Source organism: Citrus sinensis, chromosome 4 (genome assembly GCF_022201045.2).
Source record: "Citrus sinensis cultivar Valencia sweet orange chromosome 4, DVS_A1.0, whole genome shotgun sequence".
Classification (NCBI taxonomy): Eukaryota; Viridiplantae; Streptophyta; class Magnoliopsida; order Sapindales; family Rutaceae; genus Citrus; species Citrus sinensis.
The window spans coordinates 989,279-1,009,066 of NC_068559.1; the positions used below are offsets into that span (position 1 = coordinate 989,279).

General features: G+C 32.1%; 1 protein-coding gene across 5 annotated transcripts; it reads left to right on the forward strand.

Moving 5' to 3' along the window:
* Nucleotides 1-1,480: 1,480 nt before the first annotated feature.
* LOC102611605 (hypothetical protein) lies at nt 1,481-6,143 on the forward strand. 5 transcript variants are annotated; one of them, XM_006486279.4, is made up of 12 exons: nt 1,481-1,817; nt 1,912-1,978; nt 2,215-2,370; nt 2,738-2,791; nt 2,891-3,001; nt 3,270-3,344; nt 3,436-3,541; nt 3,666-3,759; nt 4,207-4,360; nt 4,894-5,101; nt 5,264-5,424; nt 5,619-6,143. In XM_006486279.4, the coding sequence occupies exons 1-12, from the start codon at nt 1,663-1,665 to the stop codon at nt 5,865-5,867; spliced, it is 1,590 nt and encodes a 529-aa protein (XP_006486342.1). In that variant the 5' UTR covers nt 1,481-1,662; the 3' UTR covers nt 5,868-6,143. The 5 variants fall into 5 exon arrangements, with proteins under 5 accessions (XP_006486342.1, XP_006486338.1, XP_006486340.1 ...); XM_006486275.4 differs by having other exon boundaries at nt 1,482-1,817; nt 1,903-1,978; XM_006486277.4 differs by having other exon boundaries at nt 1,482-1,817; nt 1,903-1,978; nt 2,897-3,001.
* Nucleotides 6,144-19,788: the final 13,645 nt, after the last annotated feature.

The following is a 19,788-nucleotide window of genomic DNA, read 5'->3' on the forward strand; positions in this document are numbered from 1 at the left end:
ACTTTTCCTTAATTTAGCCTTGAGGACAAGACTCATTTCCATGGGGATGGTAATGATACAACCACTGCACAGCCGGTTGCTCAAGCTAGGCCTAAGAGACAGCCCAAAATTCCCTTCAAGCTTCAAGATTTTGTGCGGGAATGATGGTGCAACCGATTACAGCACTTAGATACTCTTAAGATATTGTGTTGAATTTGTTATTTACTTATTATTGCAATTCTATTTTGCTGTGTTGTCAAGTTTGTTAGAGAGAATATTTTTAGCTGTTTCTATAATTTGTCTGTAGCTCTCTTGAAGGAGTATTTAAAGAAATGAATGAACAAGAAAAGAGCAACTCCCTTAAATCCAAAATACAATTCCTCTGTTCCTCTATTTTCTCTAGTCTCTACTCTTTACTTTTTCTAATTCTGGAGGACTCCACCCTCTAAAGTGGAAACTTAAATTCCAGAACTTGCTGTTGCTATCATTCTTATCCATCATACTTCGGTGGAAAATAAATGTTCTTAACAAACCTTAATGGCCGGCCCATTAGCAAACGAGATCCATGTCTTCATTCCATGGTGGCGAATATCAATAAGGTACATAGTGCGAAATATCATAAATGTCTAGGACGGCAAGCACAAACCTTTCAAGTAGAGCTGGCAAAATTTGACACGACCCGATTACCCGACACGAACACAACACCAATAAATGAGTATGAGTCGTCGAATTTAACACGATTATTAAATGGGTCGGGTCCAGGTCAACACGATTTTTTTCCGTGTCGGGTTAGGGTTAAAATTCTTGACCCATTTACCCGATCAATGACCCGATTATATTTTCTATTTTAAAATAATTTACAGATTCTTGTCATCAAAACTTAAATATTAGGATGATTTTTTTTATTCTTTAAAAGGATGAATATAGACACAATATTTTATTTATAAAATTTTAAATACATTTAGAGCTTTAATAGTGTAAATGTATAAAATATTACTAGACATGTATATTTTATAATATTGATATATACTATTATTTACATATATATAATTAAAACCTCAATAGTATGTGTAATATTTTAGTAGATATATATATTTTATAATATTGATAAATTATGTATATATGTATGGATGTATGTATGTATGTGCATATATATGTATGACAAAGTGTAAATATTTAATGTAACTTTTGTTTAATATATAAATATTAAGCCAGTTATTGGGTAATCCGATTATTTTTTCGTGTCAGATTTGAGTCTCAATATTTTGACACGATTATTAAATGGGTCGAATTTGAATCGACCTAAATTTGACATGACACAAAACTGACACGATACGAACACGACCCGATGACCCATTTTAGCAGCTCTACTTTTAAGTCCATGAGGATAAAATACCAATAAAGTCCAACTGTCCCGCTTCTTAACACATGTCGGATCCTGATTGGTAATATCCAAAACGGAAAAAATCTTTAGGCGGGTATTTAACCAAGAAAAAAAAAGGATAATTTCATTTTTCGATACTCGTCAGCACTTGTCAGTCCTGAGATAAGACTCGAAAGATCTCCAAATCTGCAAACCAAAACCTTAATCAAAATTCTCCAATTTTTAATAATGTTTAAGTTTCAGTCGAACTAAGGCTTCAGTATTGTTGTTCTTTTATTTTATATTTCAAAATTTGAAAAATGAATTTCACGACAACTTTTCGCGGGAACTTGAGTCTGCTACCACATTGCAGTTCTTGTTGTGATATTCGTTTTCAGCCAATTTTAGCTTCGTTACATGTCACTCGCCCCGTACGGTGCCGTTTAGGAAACTTCAGCTCCTATAAGGTTTCAAGGTATCGATTTTTTCTAGTATTATTGGTTGAACTCTATTTATTTATTTTAATTTTTAATTAATGGATATTAGTGTTCATTTTATAGATTTTGCAGGAAGAAGAGAGAGCTTATTTGTAGAGTAACTGATACACAGACTGAACCGGATAGCAATAATGATAAGGTGCCTCTTTTTTATTTTATTTTATTTCATTTTAATTTTTTGGTACTTGCTCATGTATATTTTATAAAATGCCTGCTGTATTTCAGTTCTGAGCAAAGAATTTGCTACCAAAAAAAAAAAAGTATCATCTTTCTTTTCATGATGAACATTTCTTTTAATTGCCCTAGTAAAGTATGATCTTTTTTGACTTTTGTGTTTCTCCTCTAATGAATTGGTATTTATCTGAATTTATATAGGAAAAAGAAGTTCATGATGGTCAAGAAAATCAACCGGCAACTGCTTCCGATCAGGAGGATGACAAATCCCAGCCGGATTCTCAACTTGATTCACAGCCCCAAGTTGAAAATCAAATAAATGGCAATGATGTTGCTGATACAAAAGGTGGCGTCCAGGTATTTATTTTAAGTAATTAAAGTAATGCAAATGTGAACTGCGGTCACTAGATAGCTTGTTTATCAGATTATCATCATATGATTGAGGTTAGTCAGTGTGATCTGATGAATTCACTTTCTACTCTTGACCACTTGATTAGATTTTCCTTTCTTGTTGTGTCCATATTGTTCGTAAGAAAATTAAATTTGAAAGTAGAGATCTAATAGCATATGAACGCCTGAGCAGAATGACTTTGTCTATTTAAAGTTTTGGCTCTCATTTTGAGTTTCATAACTCTTGGATATCAAGAAAACAGTTCGCTTTCATTTGTAGAGAATGGACTTTTCTTTTCCTCTCATAGTTATTGCATTAAGCTTGTGTTTAAAGCAGGATGATGGCAATGGAGAAGTTGCCAGTGGATCCCCATTGCCAGGTGTGAAGGTGATTATGATTTGCGCACTTTCATATTTATTGCATTAGAACAAAGATCATAGTTCAATGTCTTCTTACAATACTTCTCTCCATATATTTCCTGGATAGCCTCAGCAACTGGATGAATATATAAGGATTCCAAAGGAGACAATTGATATTCTAAAGGACCAAGTATTCGGTTTTGATACCTTTTTTGTGACAAACCAGGAGCCATATGAGGTGGGTATATTACTTCTTTGGCTTTTTGTTTCTCATTTGCGTGAAACTTTTTGTGAATAACTAGAGCTACAAATGGAGTACACCACCAAGGTTAGAAACCCAATGGTTGTATAAATAGATCCTTCAAGAAATGGGAACTCCTTATTCATTTATATGGAATTAAAATGACTCATTCATTTGGTGATATTATGCTAATTTTTCCAGTTGATAGGTGCTTGCTTATGGGCATTTTATTGGTTAGTTTAACTTGTTCATTTACTTTTGATAGGGTGGAGTTTTGTTTAAAGGAAATCTGAGAGGACAGGCAGCTAAAACCTATGAAAAAATATCAACTAGGATGAAGGTATGCAGATATGCACTTTGTCAATAACAATATTTATGAAGATTTTGAATTATCTTTTGCTAGACTTAATTTCTGCTCAATATTTACACAGAATAAATTTGGGGATCAGTATAAGCTTTTTCTTCTGGTCAATCCAGAGGATGATAAGCCAGTAGCAGTTGTAGTTCCAAGGAAAACATTGCAACCAGAGACAACAGGTGATTGTTTAACTGTCACCTAGAAAGTTATTCATGCTGATATCAAGCTTCATCATCGTAACTGATTTCCATTCTTTGGAACATAAAGATTATTAGCCAGCATTGGTTTATATTGCTTTTGCAGCTGTCCCAGAATGGTTCGCAGCTGGGGCATTTGGGTTGGTTACTGTGTTTACATTACTTCTCCGGAATGTGCCTGCTCTGCAGTCCAACTTATTGTAAGTGGTTCTTTATGACTTTTTAAAGTCATATATTCAAAGATGATGAAATATGGCCTGTTTTAACTCCTTCGAAAATGCAACTAATTTTCCTCCTTGATTTTTCATTTCTTCTTTGAGATTATAGATTTTGCAAGATTATTTTGCTGTTAATAAGCATAACCCACTCTACACTACCTTATTTAGTTGTTTATTTATAGTTTTAGCAAAATCTTAGATGCTGGGGAAGTACCTAAAAAGAAATATTATTGATGATAAAAATTAAAACTAGGATGGAGTATATAATAACCAGCCTAGCCGGCAAAAGGGCAACTTTATGGAGAAGACCTGTCTGAATTACTCTAAATTTTCTACGAATCAGTTATGTGAATTCTGAGACACTTCACGTGGTGAAGTTTAGTTGTATTTCATTATTTGACTGCAAAAACAATGTTTGTGATGCTGCAGATCAACTTTTGACAATCTCAACTTGTTGACAAATGGCCTTCCTGGAGCTCTTGTTACTGCACTTGTTATAGGGGTACATGAACTTGGCCACATTTTAGCTGCGAAAAGCACTGGAGTTGAGCTCGGGGTGCCCTACTTCGTTCCTAGTTGGCAGGTGATATGTTCTGTTCCAAACTTTTAGTTGGAAGAACTCCCCACTCCCTTTTCCCCATTTTCTGTTTATATTGTGAATTTTTCAGTACAGAGAAGCTACTTTTATGGAGAAAAAATATGGTAATCATAATAAACTATATTATAATGGCTAGTTGGATTTCCACCTGAAACTAACTCTTCAATTCCTTCAAAGCTCAATCACAGAATTCAACATTGATGTTGGATGGTTTAATCTTTGTTAAAAAATGCAAGATTGCCTCCAAAAGCACTTGATCATCATGATTCTGTAATCAAGGCATAATCAAACCTAAATCTTGGGAAATTTGTTTCAGACCTGAGAACATAAATTCTTGATTGACTATTGATGCATATTAATAGTGATGTCCAAGCAATAACATAGAACACTGGCTTTCATCAGCTGGCTGATCACAACCATGTTGGCCAGAAGCCATATTTACATCTATAAAGCATTTACGGATTCATTATGTGTTTCCTTTGCATATGTGTCAGACTAATGAATTGTTTTGGTGGCAGATAGGCTCTTTTGGTGCTATAACGAGGATTAGAAATATTGTTTCCAAGCGTGAAGATCTCCTAAAGGTTGCAGCAGCTGGACCTTTGGCTGGGTTCTCGTTGGGCTTTGTTCTTTTTCTTGTAGGATTCATATTCCCACCCAGTGATGGTATCGGCATTGTTGTTGATGCTTCAGTATTCCATGAGTCGTTTCTTGCTGGGGGCTTTGGTAAGCAATTGATTTAAAACAGCTATTTGATGCAAAGATAGGGTTTCCATATACATGCTTGTTGAATTTTTTCGAATCTCGTGTTGATCTGTTACTACAAGTTCTGGAAATTTTGGTTCTTATTTGACTTTATGGCTGTGGAATTCCTATCTTCTTTTATAGCAAAGCTTCTTCTTGGCGATGTACTCAAGGACGGCACTCCAATATCTGTTAACCCATTAGTCATTTGGGCTTGGGCTGGACTTCTCATAAATGCCATCAACAGCATCCCTGCTGGGGAGCTAGATGGAGGCCGAATTGCTTTTGCCTTATGGGGAAGAAAGGTATTTCATTTGAAGTTATTCTGATTACTGAAAATTCTCTCACAAGCCTAATGACCATGGTCCATGGTTAGACCTTCAAACTTGTAATCGTAATTCCGGATATCTACTGAAAGTCATATATGTTTAAACACTACCCAACACAACTAATTAGAAATGCGTAAGTGTTATAATGATCAAGTTTTTCTGTTGAACAGGCTTCAACGCGCTTGACAGGTGTCTCAATCGTGCTGCTAGGCCTGTCCTCTCTTTTTAGTGACGTCACATTCTATTGGGTTGTACTCGTATTCTTCTTGCAGAGGGGGCCAATTGCTCCACTCTCTGAGGAAATCACAGATCCTGATGATAAGTACATTGCTCTCGGAGTTCTAGTTTTGTTCCTAGGATTGCTGGTATGCTTACCATACCCATTCCCTTTCTCAGATCAAGCTGTTTCAAATTTCTAGCTCAATCTTCTCTCATATGTTATACTCTGATCCTTCTGATAGATGAGAATCTGTCTCAGTAGGACTTTTCAAGGGAGATTCTCCTTGTATAATACATCTTGGGCTGTAAGTTGCGTAGTAGCTGAAATATCCGCGATGTCATTAATCAAGAACAACATAAACGTGTCAAGAGCTGGCTGATTTCTTGTGGAAGAAAATAGCTAGTTAATAATTTATTTTTACTTAAAGCAGATAAAATCCGACTGCAATTTCGATGTGCATGTCAATTGGCACTTAGTTTTGATAGTCACTTTGACGCAATTAGACAAAAATTACAACATTTCGACAGGTCTTATGCAGCGCTGAGACAACTTTACCACTTCTTGTTTCTATTGATGATACAAATTTTAAACAAGGAATTCATAACATTTGCATGGCAGCACTGGTAGTGATAACTACAATAATTTCATATTGAAGAATATGAAGTTATAGCTAATGCGATGACTAATTAAACTTTTCAACTTGAAAATGAATAATCGGTTGAGTGTTAAAATACCTCCCCTTCCAATCCATGACAAAGGTAAAGGGTTGGAGGAGTTATTTCATGTGTGTTGTAAAGAGACCGTCAATTAGTCACCAAAACAGAACTACTTATATTCACTTAAATTGTTTCTTACCTTTCCATCGTTAAGACTGTTTCTAACCCTATGTTTCTCGGTCAGCATCATCGTATAAAAAAAATATAAAACAAAAAAAATTACAAGAAATGTTGTAGATCTAAATAAGATGCATCCTAGCTATTATAAAGAAATTGTAAATAAGAAAATGTGCGAGGACTGCAATGAAATCGAGCAATAGAAATTAGAGAGCAGCTAGCAAATGGTCTCGGTATGGTTTCATTCAATATTGAATATAATTTACCAGGCAGCAAGGCTGTTTGTTATGAAAAGCTTGTAAAGAATTGAAGGCTGACCGACCGCTGATAGAATTAACTATAAATTCGAGTGGGTTCACCATGTTAATTGATTATTTTCATTTCATACGTGAACCCGGCTTGTGTTTTACTTCTTTTTCTGTCTCTATCTTCCAATCCAGGTGCACCCCGTTTCCCATTCTTACAGATCTTAATTGCTTGACAAATCTTGCGAGCCTGACTTGACTAAACTTGTTACAATTAATTTTTACTTGACTAATCTTTGCGAGCTTTGCTTGACTGTTATGATGCATTTATAAACATAAACAGTTTCTTTGGAAACTGGATTCACCCGAAAGAACGAATTGTCATATTGTTGTGAAAAGTGAATTGACTGGTATTTTGTCTATGAAAACGACTTGAGAGTGAATTGCCTGCCTGTATAAGCCTCCAACTCCTGATTATATAGCACGTGAGCAGCCTCAAGTGTTTCTCAAGGGTGGGGTGCTGAACAAGTTTCTCATCATCTAGCAAAAAATTATAAACGTTTATCAGAGTGACGGGCGTGCCGGGTTAGAAAATGCATGATAGGGATGTTAAAGATAAAAACGGCAAGCTTTACTTCCAAAGAATTTTCAGAGAAGGAAAATGGCGAAGAAAGACTTTATTTGTTTGTGGTTGTCTCATTTCCCCTTAATACAAGGCACTTGGTAATTGCTTCTCTTCTTCACAGTAAGGCTGGCGGCTCTACGTAGGGTGGAAGTGCAAGTCTTTTATTAATAGAGAACTACTATGACTAAATATGATTAGGATTTTAATTCATGCACTCAAATCTTTGAGTAATTATCTGCTTACATGTACGGTATTACTGTCAAACACATGTCATTATTAACTGGTGACATAAATATTTGAATAAAACTTTTGTATCGAAACTTTACGGCAATTTATACGCATATCATCATTACTCCAAATCTTTACATGCAGTATAATCAGTTTCTGCGAATCGCGCTGCGCCGCTTGTCTTTAGATGACTATTGAGTATTGACTGTCGAATAGCAGAGATAATTGAGTATCGGTTCAGTCGTGACACACGACTGAACCATGTTAATCGACTCCCAATGTGGTTTAATTTAAGTTACTGGACCTGTCTATGTTACAGATTCTGTAACAAACATCTCCCGTCATCCCACCATCCGATTTTCTTTTGTTTAGTTTCTCACTCCACATCCAACCACATCCAACGGCTGATGCTGCAGTCTGTACCTTACAGATTCTGTAACGTAGTTTTGTCCTAAGTTACTTACTCTACTTGCATACTTCGAAAGAAACAAAAGCCTTTTTACATCTCTCATCTCTCCTGGCCTTGATTACACATGGATTCTCATTTCATTTTATAAACTGTAAACATTCACGTGTGTGGAAAACTGAAAATGGAAAATTGTTTCTTTGTTTCCTGAGGTTTCCACCGAGTGGCATTGACTATTTTCTTGCTTGGAATCGGGATTCTTCTAAAAAAAAAAAATTTGTAATATATTAAAATCTATTTTTTTATATTTTTAACGTGTATCTTGATTCTATATATATAAGATTTTAATATTTTTTTAATTATTTGTAAAATTTTTAATATTTTTTAATATATTAAAATCTATATCATCAGCAGCCCTTTAAAATTACATCTATTTTTACACTAATTTATAATAATTAAATTTACTATATATTTTGAGAATTTAATAAAATAATTAATTAATAACAACAGTAATTAATGTATTTTCTCTCTCCTTATCAATTTTCTTATACAACTTAATTTCTCTCTCCTAAATTTTCTCATAGATAAGTCTTTATCCATTTAATGTATCATTAAAAAAAATTCCAAGATTTGATTTTTATTACCAATGTCTAAGAACCCATCTCGGGATGACAATGAAGCGTTTCAAAGTTAATGATTTTTTTCAAGAAATTCAAACGATTAAAGGCTAATAGGGCCATATATTGGGGTTCTTAGATTTTTTTTTTTGCGTTAATGGTGGATAAGAGGAGAGTTGAATTTTTGAGTGAGGATGGAAATGGGTGTGATTTGTTTGATGGTGATCGGGTGTGGAATGAGAAGTACTCTTTGTATAAGTATGTAGATTGTAAATTTTTTTTTTTTTTTCATATGAAGGATTTTGGTGTACTGAAAATGAGATGCCGGATAATTTCCTAAGCAAGCCATTCTTGATTGTGGATTTTTTTTTTTAATGTTTCATTCAATGGATGGTTAGCCATGAGAACAGAAAAACAAAAAGAAATTAAGAAAATTAGGAGAGAGAAAAAGTTACTGAGAAAAATTAGGAGAGAGAAATTAGGTTTTAATGTGTAGTAAAATTAGAAATTAGGTTTTAATGTGTAGTAAAATTAGGTTTTAATGTATAGAAATTAGGTTTTAGTAAAATTAGAAATGTGAGAAATTAGTAAAATTAGGAGAAATGTGTAGAAATTAGGTTTTAATGTGTAGTAAATCTAATGGTTATAAATTAGTGTAAAAATATATGTAATTTTAAAGGGTTGGTGATATATATATATGGGGGGAAACTTATGGTGCAACTGTGGCACCGTGCCACAGTTGCACCATAACCTTATCCTATATATATATAAGATTTGAATGATTTTTTTTAATTATTTGTATAAATTTGGAACTTTTGATTGAAGACGGCAGAGAAATGTCGCATAGTCAAATAAAAATTTCTTAATTGTCGTAATCATTGAGAATTTGAGATTGACTTTTTTTTTAAAAGTTTTAATTTGTATATCATGGTTGCGGTGAAAATTTTGCAGTAGTATCATATTACGGTCAAATTTATCATCATTGTGATTTGTGGTCTTAATTTCAATAATAGAAAATGAGCCTACAAGTGGAACAAGGAAAAATAAATGCCTCGACTGTTCACGTATCAGTGTGTCTGCTTGGATGTTAGGTTTAGCTCTTTCATTTTCATAATCTTTTTCCCCCAGTACTGATTCTCCACCATGACCCTGCTATTACTCTTCTCAATTTTAATGTTACTGATGTCGGACAAGTATTTTAAAATTAATTATTTTAGCACGTACTTTAATTTTTGTCAACTATATTTTATTAGTCGTTTTGCAGTAGTTATGACTTATGAGAGCCTTTTTATTATTATTTAAGTTGGATTCTATTTCTCTATTTGAGTTATTCTAGCCTAATGAATTTGTTCTATTATAAATGGAGTGGTTATTTTTTTTTAAAATCGTTGTGGTTAATAAAAATCACTTCTTATAATTCTAAAGGGATTATTTATCAAAATTTCTCTTATACAATCGTTTAGATTAGAACGTCATCTAATCTTGTTGTAATACTAATCGTACAACTTTTTTGGCTACTCTTCACTCATCTTCCACCCAATTCAATTCAACACTGAAAAAAAAAAATCAAAATCCCAAACCATAGTCACCCATTACCATACATAACCGCTGCCACCACCGCGAACCGCCTCGCTATCTACCCTTCGCTGCCAATTGATTCACACCATTAGACTCACGAGCCTCCACTCACTAAAACCAACCGTCTGCTACCCATCTGCCACCGCTAGAACTACCACAACAACAACAACCACATATCCACTAGCGTAGGAAAAATCTAAATGCGACAATAGAATCCTACCTAGATAATAATAGAAAAACTCTCATAGAAAACCAATTAAAATATGACTCTAATAAAATCTAATTGACAAAAATTAAATACTTACTAAAAACAATTAAACTGAAAATACTTGTCCTACATCAATTGCGGTCTACTTTAATTTATGTTTTTTTTTTTTGCGATAGCCCCCTATTGAACAAATAAAACCTTGCTTTTATCATTTTGTAATATAAATATTTTACAATAATGGTTGGTAGCTAAACGAAGTCCTTTATTCTTTTTTCTTTTTTTACAATAATTAAGCAAAATAATTTCTATACTTTGGAAAATAAGATTTTAACAAGCAAATGAAGATATAAAAATTTCAGAAAGGGGGCGTTTGGTAGCTTGCATTGCACTGTATTGCTTTCCATTAAAATATTGTTCTTATAGTAGCCCATGTTTGGTTGTAATTTCTGATCGCATGCATTTTATTAAAAAGGTTGCTACTAGCTAGTACATTGAAAGATGTATGAAATAAACTATGGAAAAGTAGGGTTTAGGTTGTGTTGAGTTAAAATAATATTCATGTTTTAAATATAATCATTTTACTTTTATTATTCAATAAATTATAATAAATTTTATTTTTATTAAATATTGATTTATATTTATATTTAAATAAAAATTTTAATTTAGATAACAATAGAAGATAGTAATAAACTTAAATATTTAAAAAAGTAAATGATAATACATTATTTTAATTTCATTAATAAAATCATTTTAATTATTTTACTTAAATATTTAAAAAAATATTTTAATTTTATTTAATCATTTATTATTTAATAAATAAAAATAAATTTACATTTTAATATTTTATTTGTATAATATGATTTGATCCATATTATATTATATAATTATAATATATTTATATTTTAACAATATAATATTAAATTGCACTACATTATAATATGATTATATTATTTTATAATGACTAACACATGGAAATAATTTATATTAGAATATAATATTATTAATAGTATACATAATGTTATAATATTTTATTATTTAATAGTAGTATAACATAATGTTATAATACTATTCAATCATTTTTATATTTCAAAAACTAATAGTAAAACCCTAAAATATTAATAAAATTGAATATAAACTAACTAACTAAGTACAGTATCATATTATACTTTCAGGCAATACACCCTAATGTAATAAACTATAATGTAATACAGTTAACACAGTGTAATATAATACCATCTGATAAATGTACGCAAAGTAATTATTATTCTAAATAGGAATCAAACGCGTCAGCTGGGGAACAGTTGTGTGGCTATTGTGCTTCCATTTCAAGTTCATGCCGCACGATTTATTCAACAATAATATTAGGGATTCCAATATTTAAGTTCTAAATTAAATTTTAATGTTATGTGTCGCTTATTTATCGAATAACGAATTTCATAATTAATAAAATTACTTAACCATCATCTAATGGATGAATATCATATTAGTTGAGATTCAAATTGAAATTTAGTCGTTGGTATACTTGCAATTTATTCAGTCGCTCTCCTCACTAACTACGTACATGACAATTCATAATTCAAACCAGCAGCCCGCCGTCTGCATCCACCACCAAAACTGGAAGTCATCAAGCAAAGCTGATAAAGCTGATATTATTTTATAATAACATTACGGATCTGCAATCCTTTTAGATAAAGGGCAAATGTAGCAGCATCAATCCCCATGGTTAGTCGTTTCCCGACTGGGGCCGGCGTCATTAAGTCACACTGGATTTTAATCAGTATTGGTTGCTGGTAAAATTACAATAAATAGTATTCATTCGTACGCAGTACCCTGTTTTTGACTTAACTTCACAATGATAAGATAGTTATTATTTGAAAAAAAAGAAATTGAAGGAGATAAGATCCTTGAATTGAAACGTCAAGTTGAATGGCAATAATATAAATATAGTTTTAATTGGCGAAATGATACCTGCGTTTTGTTGAAGTGAAATTTACTGACAGTCTCAGCATTTGGTTAACTTCGTCCAATCATATACTGACCCATTCGTGTAGGTATCCAGAGCTAAGATTTGATTATAAATTATCCTGAATATACAACAACCGGTCAAAGATAAACTCCTATTTTGTGTAAGAAAAATTTCAAATGAAAATGTAGTTTCGGTGTACTCTACTCTTTAAGTCAAATTTCATGAAACAGATAATAGTTTAAAAATTTTAAAGATGCTTTTTTAATTCTATAATTATTATTTATTACAATAATTCTAAGATGATTGACCATTGAGGATTTTTTTTTTTTTTTTGGAACAACATTATAAGTCTATGTTTAGTTGTATCTAAAGCCTGTTAAAGCGGATGAATTATAGGGAGATTGTCAGTTTTTTTTCTTATTTAAAATTAATATATTAATGTTTTCAGCATCAATAATGACTCTGCAGGTGACAATTAACCACTAGGCCAAAAATAAGCAAAAGTGAAGAATGGAGGAAAAGAAAGCGAGAGAGAAAAAGAAAACAGAAAAACAACGCGTAAAGAAGAGCAAGTCAATTTAAGAAGAAAGGTAAATATATCATTACTGGGGGAGTTGCATTGATATTTAGGCAATATCTCCAAGGAAAATGCCAAAACAATCCCGAACAAAATAACAAACCATCGGGTAGCTTCAATAGTTTAAGCCTCACATTTAAAATAAGATAAAATTATTGACTTAATAGTTTTATTTACTTAAAAATCTGTTGGTATCTCAAATGAGATTTTGCATTGTGTGTGGGCAGTTGTCAAAACCCGAACGAAGGACGCTTTAATTAGCCATTAGAAAACATGGCATGTGTAAATGTAATTGAACGTGCTTCTCACATGTTTTTGTCCATTAATAAGATTGGCCAGAGAAGCGACCCACATATCCATTTCCAACAAATTCGACTCCTTATTGGTTAGCTAAAAGGATAATCATTTAAATTCAACAAATTGAACGTGCTTCTCACATGTTTCTATATATTTATATATATATATATAGAAAGTCGGCCATATGGTGCTGGGCTTGCTTCTGTACTTTTATGAAAATTAAGAGTATATGTATATATTTAGACAAATCTCAACAGATTATATATGGTGGCTTTCGTTCCAATTCCTAATGTAAGTAGTCATGCATTGAATTCATAATATTTTAATTGATTACCACAATCTTTGACCTTTATAACATTAATCAATCAGGTTTTCAAGTTGGTGATTGGATCGTGCTCGTGTCAAGCACTTCCCAACGAGACCATTCATTCATTAAGCTCGACACCTGCTCGAGTCTTATGCCATGCATGCCAAAATACAGTCATATTATCTATCATGCACGGCGTTGAATGCATGCTAAAAATTATTCCCACACTCGCACACCATTTAAACTTTTCTGAAACTCAAATTTTGACCATCGGTACTGAATCTGAAAGAACGTGACTTCGCTAATGAAAATGAAATCTTTTAAGATATTAATAATGATAAATTAAGCAAAACAACAAATACGCATCCTTTTTGAAGCTTTTCAAAGAAGGTACGTGCGGTCCAGCCCTAAAAAGTTACTCCCGTAAGTACGGCCGCCACTGTACATGACAGCCAATTTCTAAGCCGGCGGCTGTTCGATTTCATTAATCAGTTTTCTCTAATGAAGTAGAGGTACTTGGATTTATTAGGAGAATGAGCCACTTCGCCTAATGGATTAATTTTTTGAGTTTGGATATTTATAAATATTAAGTCATTCTTCTTTCAAACGAAACTTATAATATTTTTTAATCCGTGTGTTATTATTTCTTATTATTTTTTATCTGCGTGTTATCATTTGATAGAGGTGATCTGTACTTATTCAAGTCAAATGTTAAATAATATTTTTCGAAGAATGAATTAAATATTGGAAAAAAAGTGAAAAAGTCTTTATAATTATTTAATTCACATGGGAATTATTGATGGCTAATTCACCATTGGCCAGTTTCTAATCCCCATCAGAATGACTAGCTGTATTTAATTTTATTCTCAACAAAAGTTACTATCACTAGCCGGATTTGGATCGACGCGGATCTAAACTTCTTATAATATTCTAATTGATAAATATTGAATAAAATATATGTAATTAATTAAAACTTAACTGTATATATATGGTTATAAATACTCACATAGTAGAAGATTATAAATTGCTCAGTTCAGCTCACTCTAAATCAAAGTGATCGTAGTATATCTAGTAGTTTTGCATTTATTATTTTAATCATTGAAGATGCAATTAAAAAACTCTACTCAGAAGCATCCACTTTATGAAGTCCCATTCTTCACTAAAATTAAATATACAAAATTGGTGGAACACTAAGCCAAAGAATTCAAAGTAGAAATCCGAGCTCAATGAGAACAACAAGAATTAGCCCAACGTGAAGCTGAATGGTGGGATTACTTGGGAAGTGAAGAAGCAGACAACATAGAAAACGACATGGAAAATTAGTCAACAATAACTAGCTTGCCAAAAATTAAAAGTAGTCAGAGTCAAAATCACGTGTTTTTATAGATGACCTTCTTTTACTTACTACCCGATAAGGAAAAACTAAGAAAACATCTTTTTTATTTTACCTTTTTTTACCGATAGTGAGTCAGCATAAATAATAGTAGCCAGTTACTATTCATAGATATTGAGTCACCAAAAAGTCATAATTAGCCAGACAATATTTAGTTTTACTTTTTAGTTAATCGATGACTTTTCACCACATATAAAGTGTAACTTTTAAATTTTATCTTTTGTACACATGATGTGTTTACTTGTAAAGTGTAACTTTTAAATTTTGCAATAAATAGTTCGCCAAAAATCAAAAGTAGTCAGAAGTAAAAAAAAGTTATCTATAAAAACACGTGATTTTATAGATAACTTTTTTTTACTTACTACCTGATAAGGAAAAACTAAGAAAACATCTTTTTCATTTTGCCTTTTCTTACCGATAGTGAGTCAGCATAAATAAATAGTAGCCAATTACTATTCATAGACAATGAGTCACTAAAAAGTCATAATTAGCCAGACAATATTTACTTTTTACTTTTTAGTTAATCGATGACTTTTCACCACATGTAAAGTGTAACTTTTAAATTTTGTCTTTTGTACTCATGATGTGTTTACTTGTAAAGTGTAACTTTTAAATTTTGCAATAAATAGCTCGCCAAAAATCAAAAGTAGTCAGATATAGAATCACGTGTTTTTATAGATGACCTTCTTTTACTTACTACCCGATAAGGAAAAACTAAGAAAACATCTTTTTCGTTTTGCCTTTTCTTACCGATAACGAGTCAACATAAATAATAGTAGCTAGTTACTATTCATAGATAGTGAGTCACCAAAAAGTCATAATTAGCCAAACAATATTTACTTTTTACTTTTTAGTTAATCGATGACTTTTCACCACATGTAAATTGTAACTTTTAAATTTTGTCTTTTGTACACATGATGTGTTTACTTGTAAAGTGTAACTTTTAAATTTTGCAATAAATAGCTCGCCAAAAATCAAAAGTAGTTGTTGAGTGTTAGAAAATGCATATTTATAAAGGAGAAAACCGTCATTTTACATTTCAAGTCTTACTAATAACCCTTGCTTTTATGTATTTAACATTCTTGTGATTTAATTACGTGTGTTTTATTTTAATTAAGTAATTTATGTATTTTAGGGGCATTATAGTCATTTCACAATAAAGGAGAGATCAGACGGCAAAACGGACATCACTTTTGAACTCAGGACGGTCGAAAACCTTAGGAGGAGCATAAAAGGAAAAATGATACTATTCACATGTACGGTACTATTCACGTATACGAGACTGTATACGTTACTGTTCACGGCACTGTTCACATAGACGGATCGATGACGTGACATTGACCGATGATGTGGCATTGACTGATGAGGTGTCACGATCCTGTTGGACTAAAATTCTTATGTACTGTTGATGGTGACGTGGCAGCATATCAGTGGACGAAAAATCTCGCGTACGGTGCATGCATCACACAGGATTATTTTCAACCAAACCGCGTTACTGTTCATCCGGGTCAAACCGCGTTACTATTCAAAGTCGGGTCAAACCGTGTTACTGTTCATCCGCGTGGTCAAACCGTGGACTGTTAACTGATGACGTGGCGCAATCCTGAGCGTCCAAACTGTTTTTAATCCGATGGCCATGATTTACTCCATGTATCTATAAAAAAGGGGCCTCTCCCCCCTAATTTGATATCTCTGAATCCATTTTTGGACTCTGTTTTCTATAATTCCCTCTCCATCTTGTATTTTCTTCGTATTTTAATAAATTTCCATTTTGCCCCTAGTTCAATTATGAGTGGCTAATTTTCTTTCAAGCTTGGGTTGAAGGTGAAGTCTCAACATGTGTCATGGGCTTAATTTGGTAAATTTATTTTCTCTTCCCCTCTAGTTTTTGTGGATGTTTTGACTTCTCGTCGACAAATAATACTAATCTTGTCTAGTACCGCCTTGGTTTCACCGGCCCTCTAGTACAAGGTTATTATTATTTGGCACGATAAGCCCTTAGTACCATATTGATTAGAGCGTGATTCATGAAGTGTGGATTCCCCCCTCATGATTTAATTGGCATTAATAAGGATTATTTAGCCCATGATGCATGTTGATACGGATCCAGATACCCAAGTACGTCATTTTAATAGAATTCTCTTTAATTTATTCTCGCCATTTCAATTCCAATTTTAGAATTTATTCTCGCCATTTTAATTTAAGTATTAGCATATTCCAAATCATTTCCACCATAAATCCAACAACTCATTTACAAAATTAATTCTATATATAATTAAAATCCACCTCCTCGTGGGATCGACACTCGTCACCATTAGTCTATACTACAATAGATTCGTGCGCTTGCGAGTACATTAAAATTTGCACAACAGTAGTCAGACCCAGAATCACGTGTTTTTATAGATGACCTTCTTTTACTTACCACCCAATAAGGAAAAACTAAGAAAACATCTTTTTCGTTTTGCCTTTTCTTACCGATAGTGAGTCAGCATAAATAATAGTAGCTAGTTAGTGAGTCACTAAAAAGTCATAATTAGTCAGACAATATTTACTTTTTACTTTTTAGTTAATCGATGACTTTTCATCACATGTAAAGTGTAACTTTTAAATTTTGTCTTTTGTACACATGATGTGTTTACTTGTAAAGTGTAACTTTTAAATTTTGAAATAAATAGCTCGTCAAAAATCAAAAGTAGTCAGATCTAGAATTACGTGTTTTTACATATGAAATTTTTTTACTTACTATCCAATAAAGAAAAAACAGTGAAAACATCTTTTTTGTTTTGTCTTTTCTTACCGACAGTGAGTCAGCATAAATAACAGTAGCCAGTTACTATTCATAGATAGTGAGTCACTAAAAAATCATAATTAGCCAACCAGTATTTGCTTTTTACTTTTTAGTTAATCGATGACTTTTCGCTACATGTAAAGTGTAACTTTTAAATTTTGTATTTTGTAACTCATGATGTGTTTACTTGAGGGTTTAGGGTAGGTATGGCAATGGACATCGCCCGCAGCGGGTTTGCCATTACCAAATCCAAACCCGCACAAAATTTAAATTACCAAACCCACCCGCAACTCGCAGCGGGTTTTAATTTTTTTAAAAAAACTCACCCGCAGCGGGTTTTAACAATTACCAAACCCGCAATGGTACCCGGTGGATTTTTTGTGGGTTTCCTTATTTAAAATCACAAATGTTTAATATATAAATTTATAATCATAACCTCAAATTCCATATAACACACTCAATTTTATATTTAAACAATGTAAATGAAAAATTAAAATTTCAACATCAATCCAACACAAATTCTCAAATTTAAGTATAAATTACACAAATCCATTTAAAAAACACAAACTAGTATCTAAAAATAATAATTACATTTCATATTATCATTTAAAACAAGCTCCGAGAGAAGATATTCATTTCATTCACCACCATAAACACCCATCCAACACAATGCCTATAATAACAACTAAGATTAATATTTTCAAATACTAATTCGAAGGGAAATGCCTTTAGTTTTCTTTAGGTTATGACTTTAGAATGGGAAATGGGCCACATACACACATACACAACTTTGAACCTTTGGCTATTTGGTAATTTGAATAATGACATTATTTTCTTTATACATTTTTAGATTTAAATTAAATTAAAAATATTTGAAAAAAATATTGTGGGTTTGGTGGATATCCATGCGGGTATCCACTGGATATAAGGTTAATACCAAACCCACCCGCATCCATGTGCGGGTTTTAGTTTATAATACTAAACCCGCCCGCAACGGGTAAAATTACCCGCATCATGCGAGTTTTGGCAGGGGTTTGGGCGGATTTGCGGGTTTACGGGTACAATTGCCATCCTTAGTTTAGGGAATATGAATGAAGAAATAAAAATGAAATTCATATTTACTTGGCAAAATATAATTTGGGAATGGAAATAAAAGGTGTGGGTCCCACATAATTTAAAAATAAGGAATGAAAATCTCATTCCTATGGGGGGTTGGGAATGGAGATTCCTATTTTCTGAACTGACTTTTGTATCCCTCTTATTTTTTCATATTTCCCGAATTACCCTCGTTCAAATCACAATTAATTTTATTATTTTAAATATTATTATTATTATTAAATTTTATTAACTTTATTATTTTAGTTATTATTAATTATTGATATTATTATTTTTATTAATATTATCATTATTAACATTTATTATTTTTAATTTAATTTTTTAATTAATATTATTTTTTAATAATATTTATACATATATCTAATTAATGAAAATTACATTATTTAATACTATGAGTATTTTGATAAATTGATTTTCATTCCTATTTATTTTGCCAAGTAAACGCATCAATGACATTTCAGTACATTCATATTCCCATTCCCATTTATTTTTGCCAAGTAAACATTAAATTATCATTCACATTCAGCTCATTCTCATTCCACCCCATTCTCATTTCATGAAGTAAACGCACCTTAGAGTCATAACTCATGTCAATAATAGTCCAAAGTTCTCAATAAAGAGTTTTGAGTCAATGTAAAGTAAGCACGAATGTGAGAACTACTCTTGTACCCAAGAAACAAAATCAATAAAAAGTTATTTATCCATAAACACTTAGCAATTTATCTAGACAGTAAATAGCAAGGATATCAAGTAAGTAGTTTAACTCTTTACTTTTATTTAGTTTTCCGGTTCAGAAGTCTAACCGAGTTAACGAAAGTATAAATTATATTTAAAGCATTAACAAAAGACGGTCCTTATTATCATTCAGGAGCAAAAAGTTTTTGGAGGGAAAGTTTTTGAAAATTAAAGGCATGTTCGGTACCCTTTTCAAACTTT

Coding starts and splice junctions, on each gene's coding strand:
- LOC102611605 (XM_006486275.4), top strand. CDS start 1,663: ATGAATTTCACGACAACTTTTCGCGGGAACTTGAGTCTGCTACCACAT. Junction 3,542..3,665: donor ATTGCAACCAGAGACAACAG/GTGATTGTTTAA, acceptor TTGCTTTTGCAG/CTGTCCCAGAATGGTTCGCA. Junction 4,361..4,893: donor ACTTCGTTCCTAGTTGGCAG/GTGATATGTTCT, acceptor TTTTGGTGGCAG/ATAGGCTCTTTTGGTGCTAT.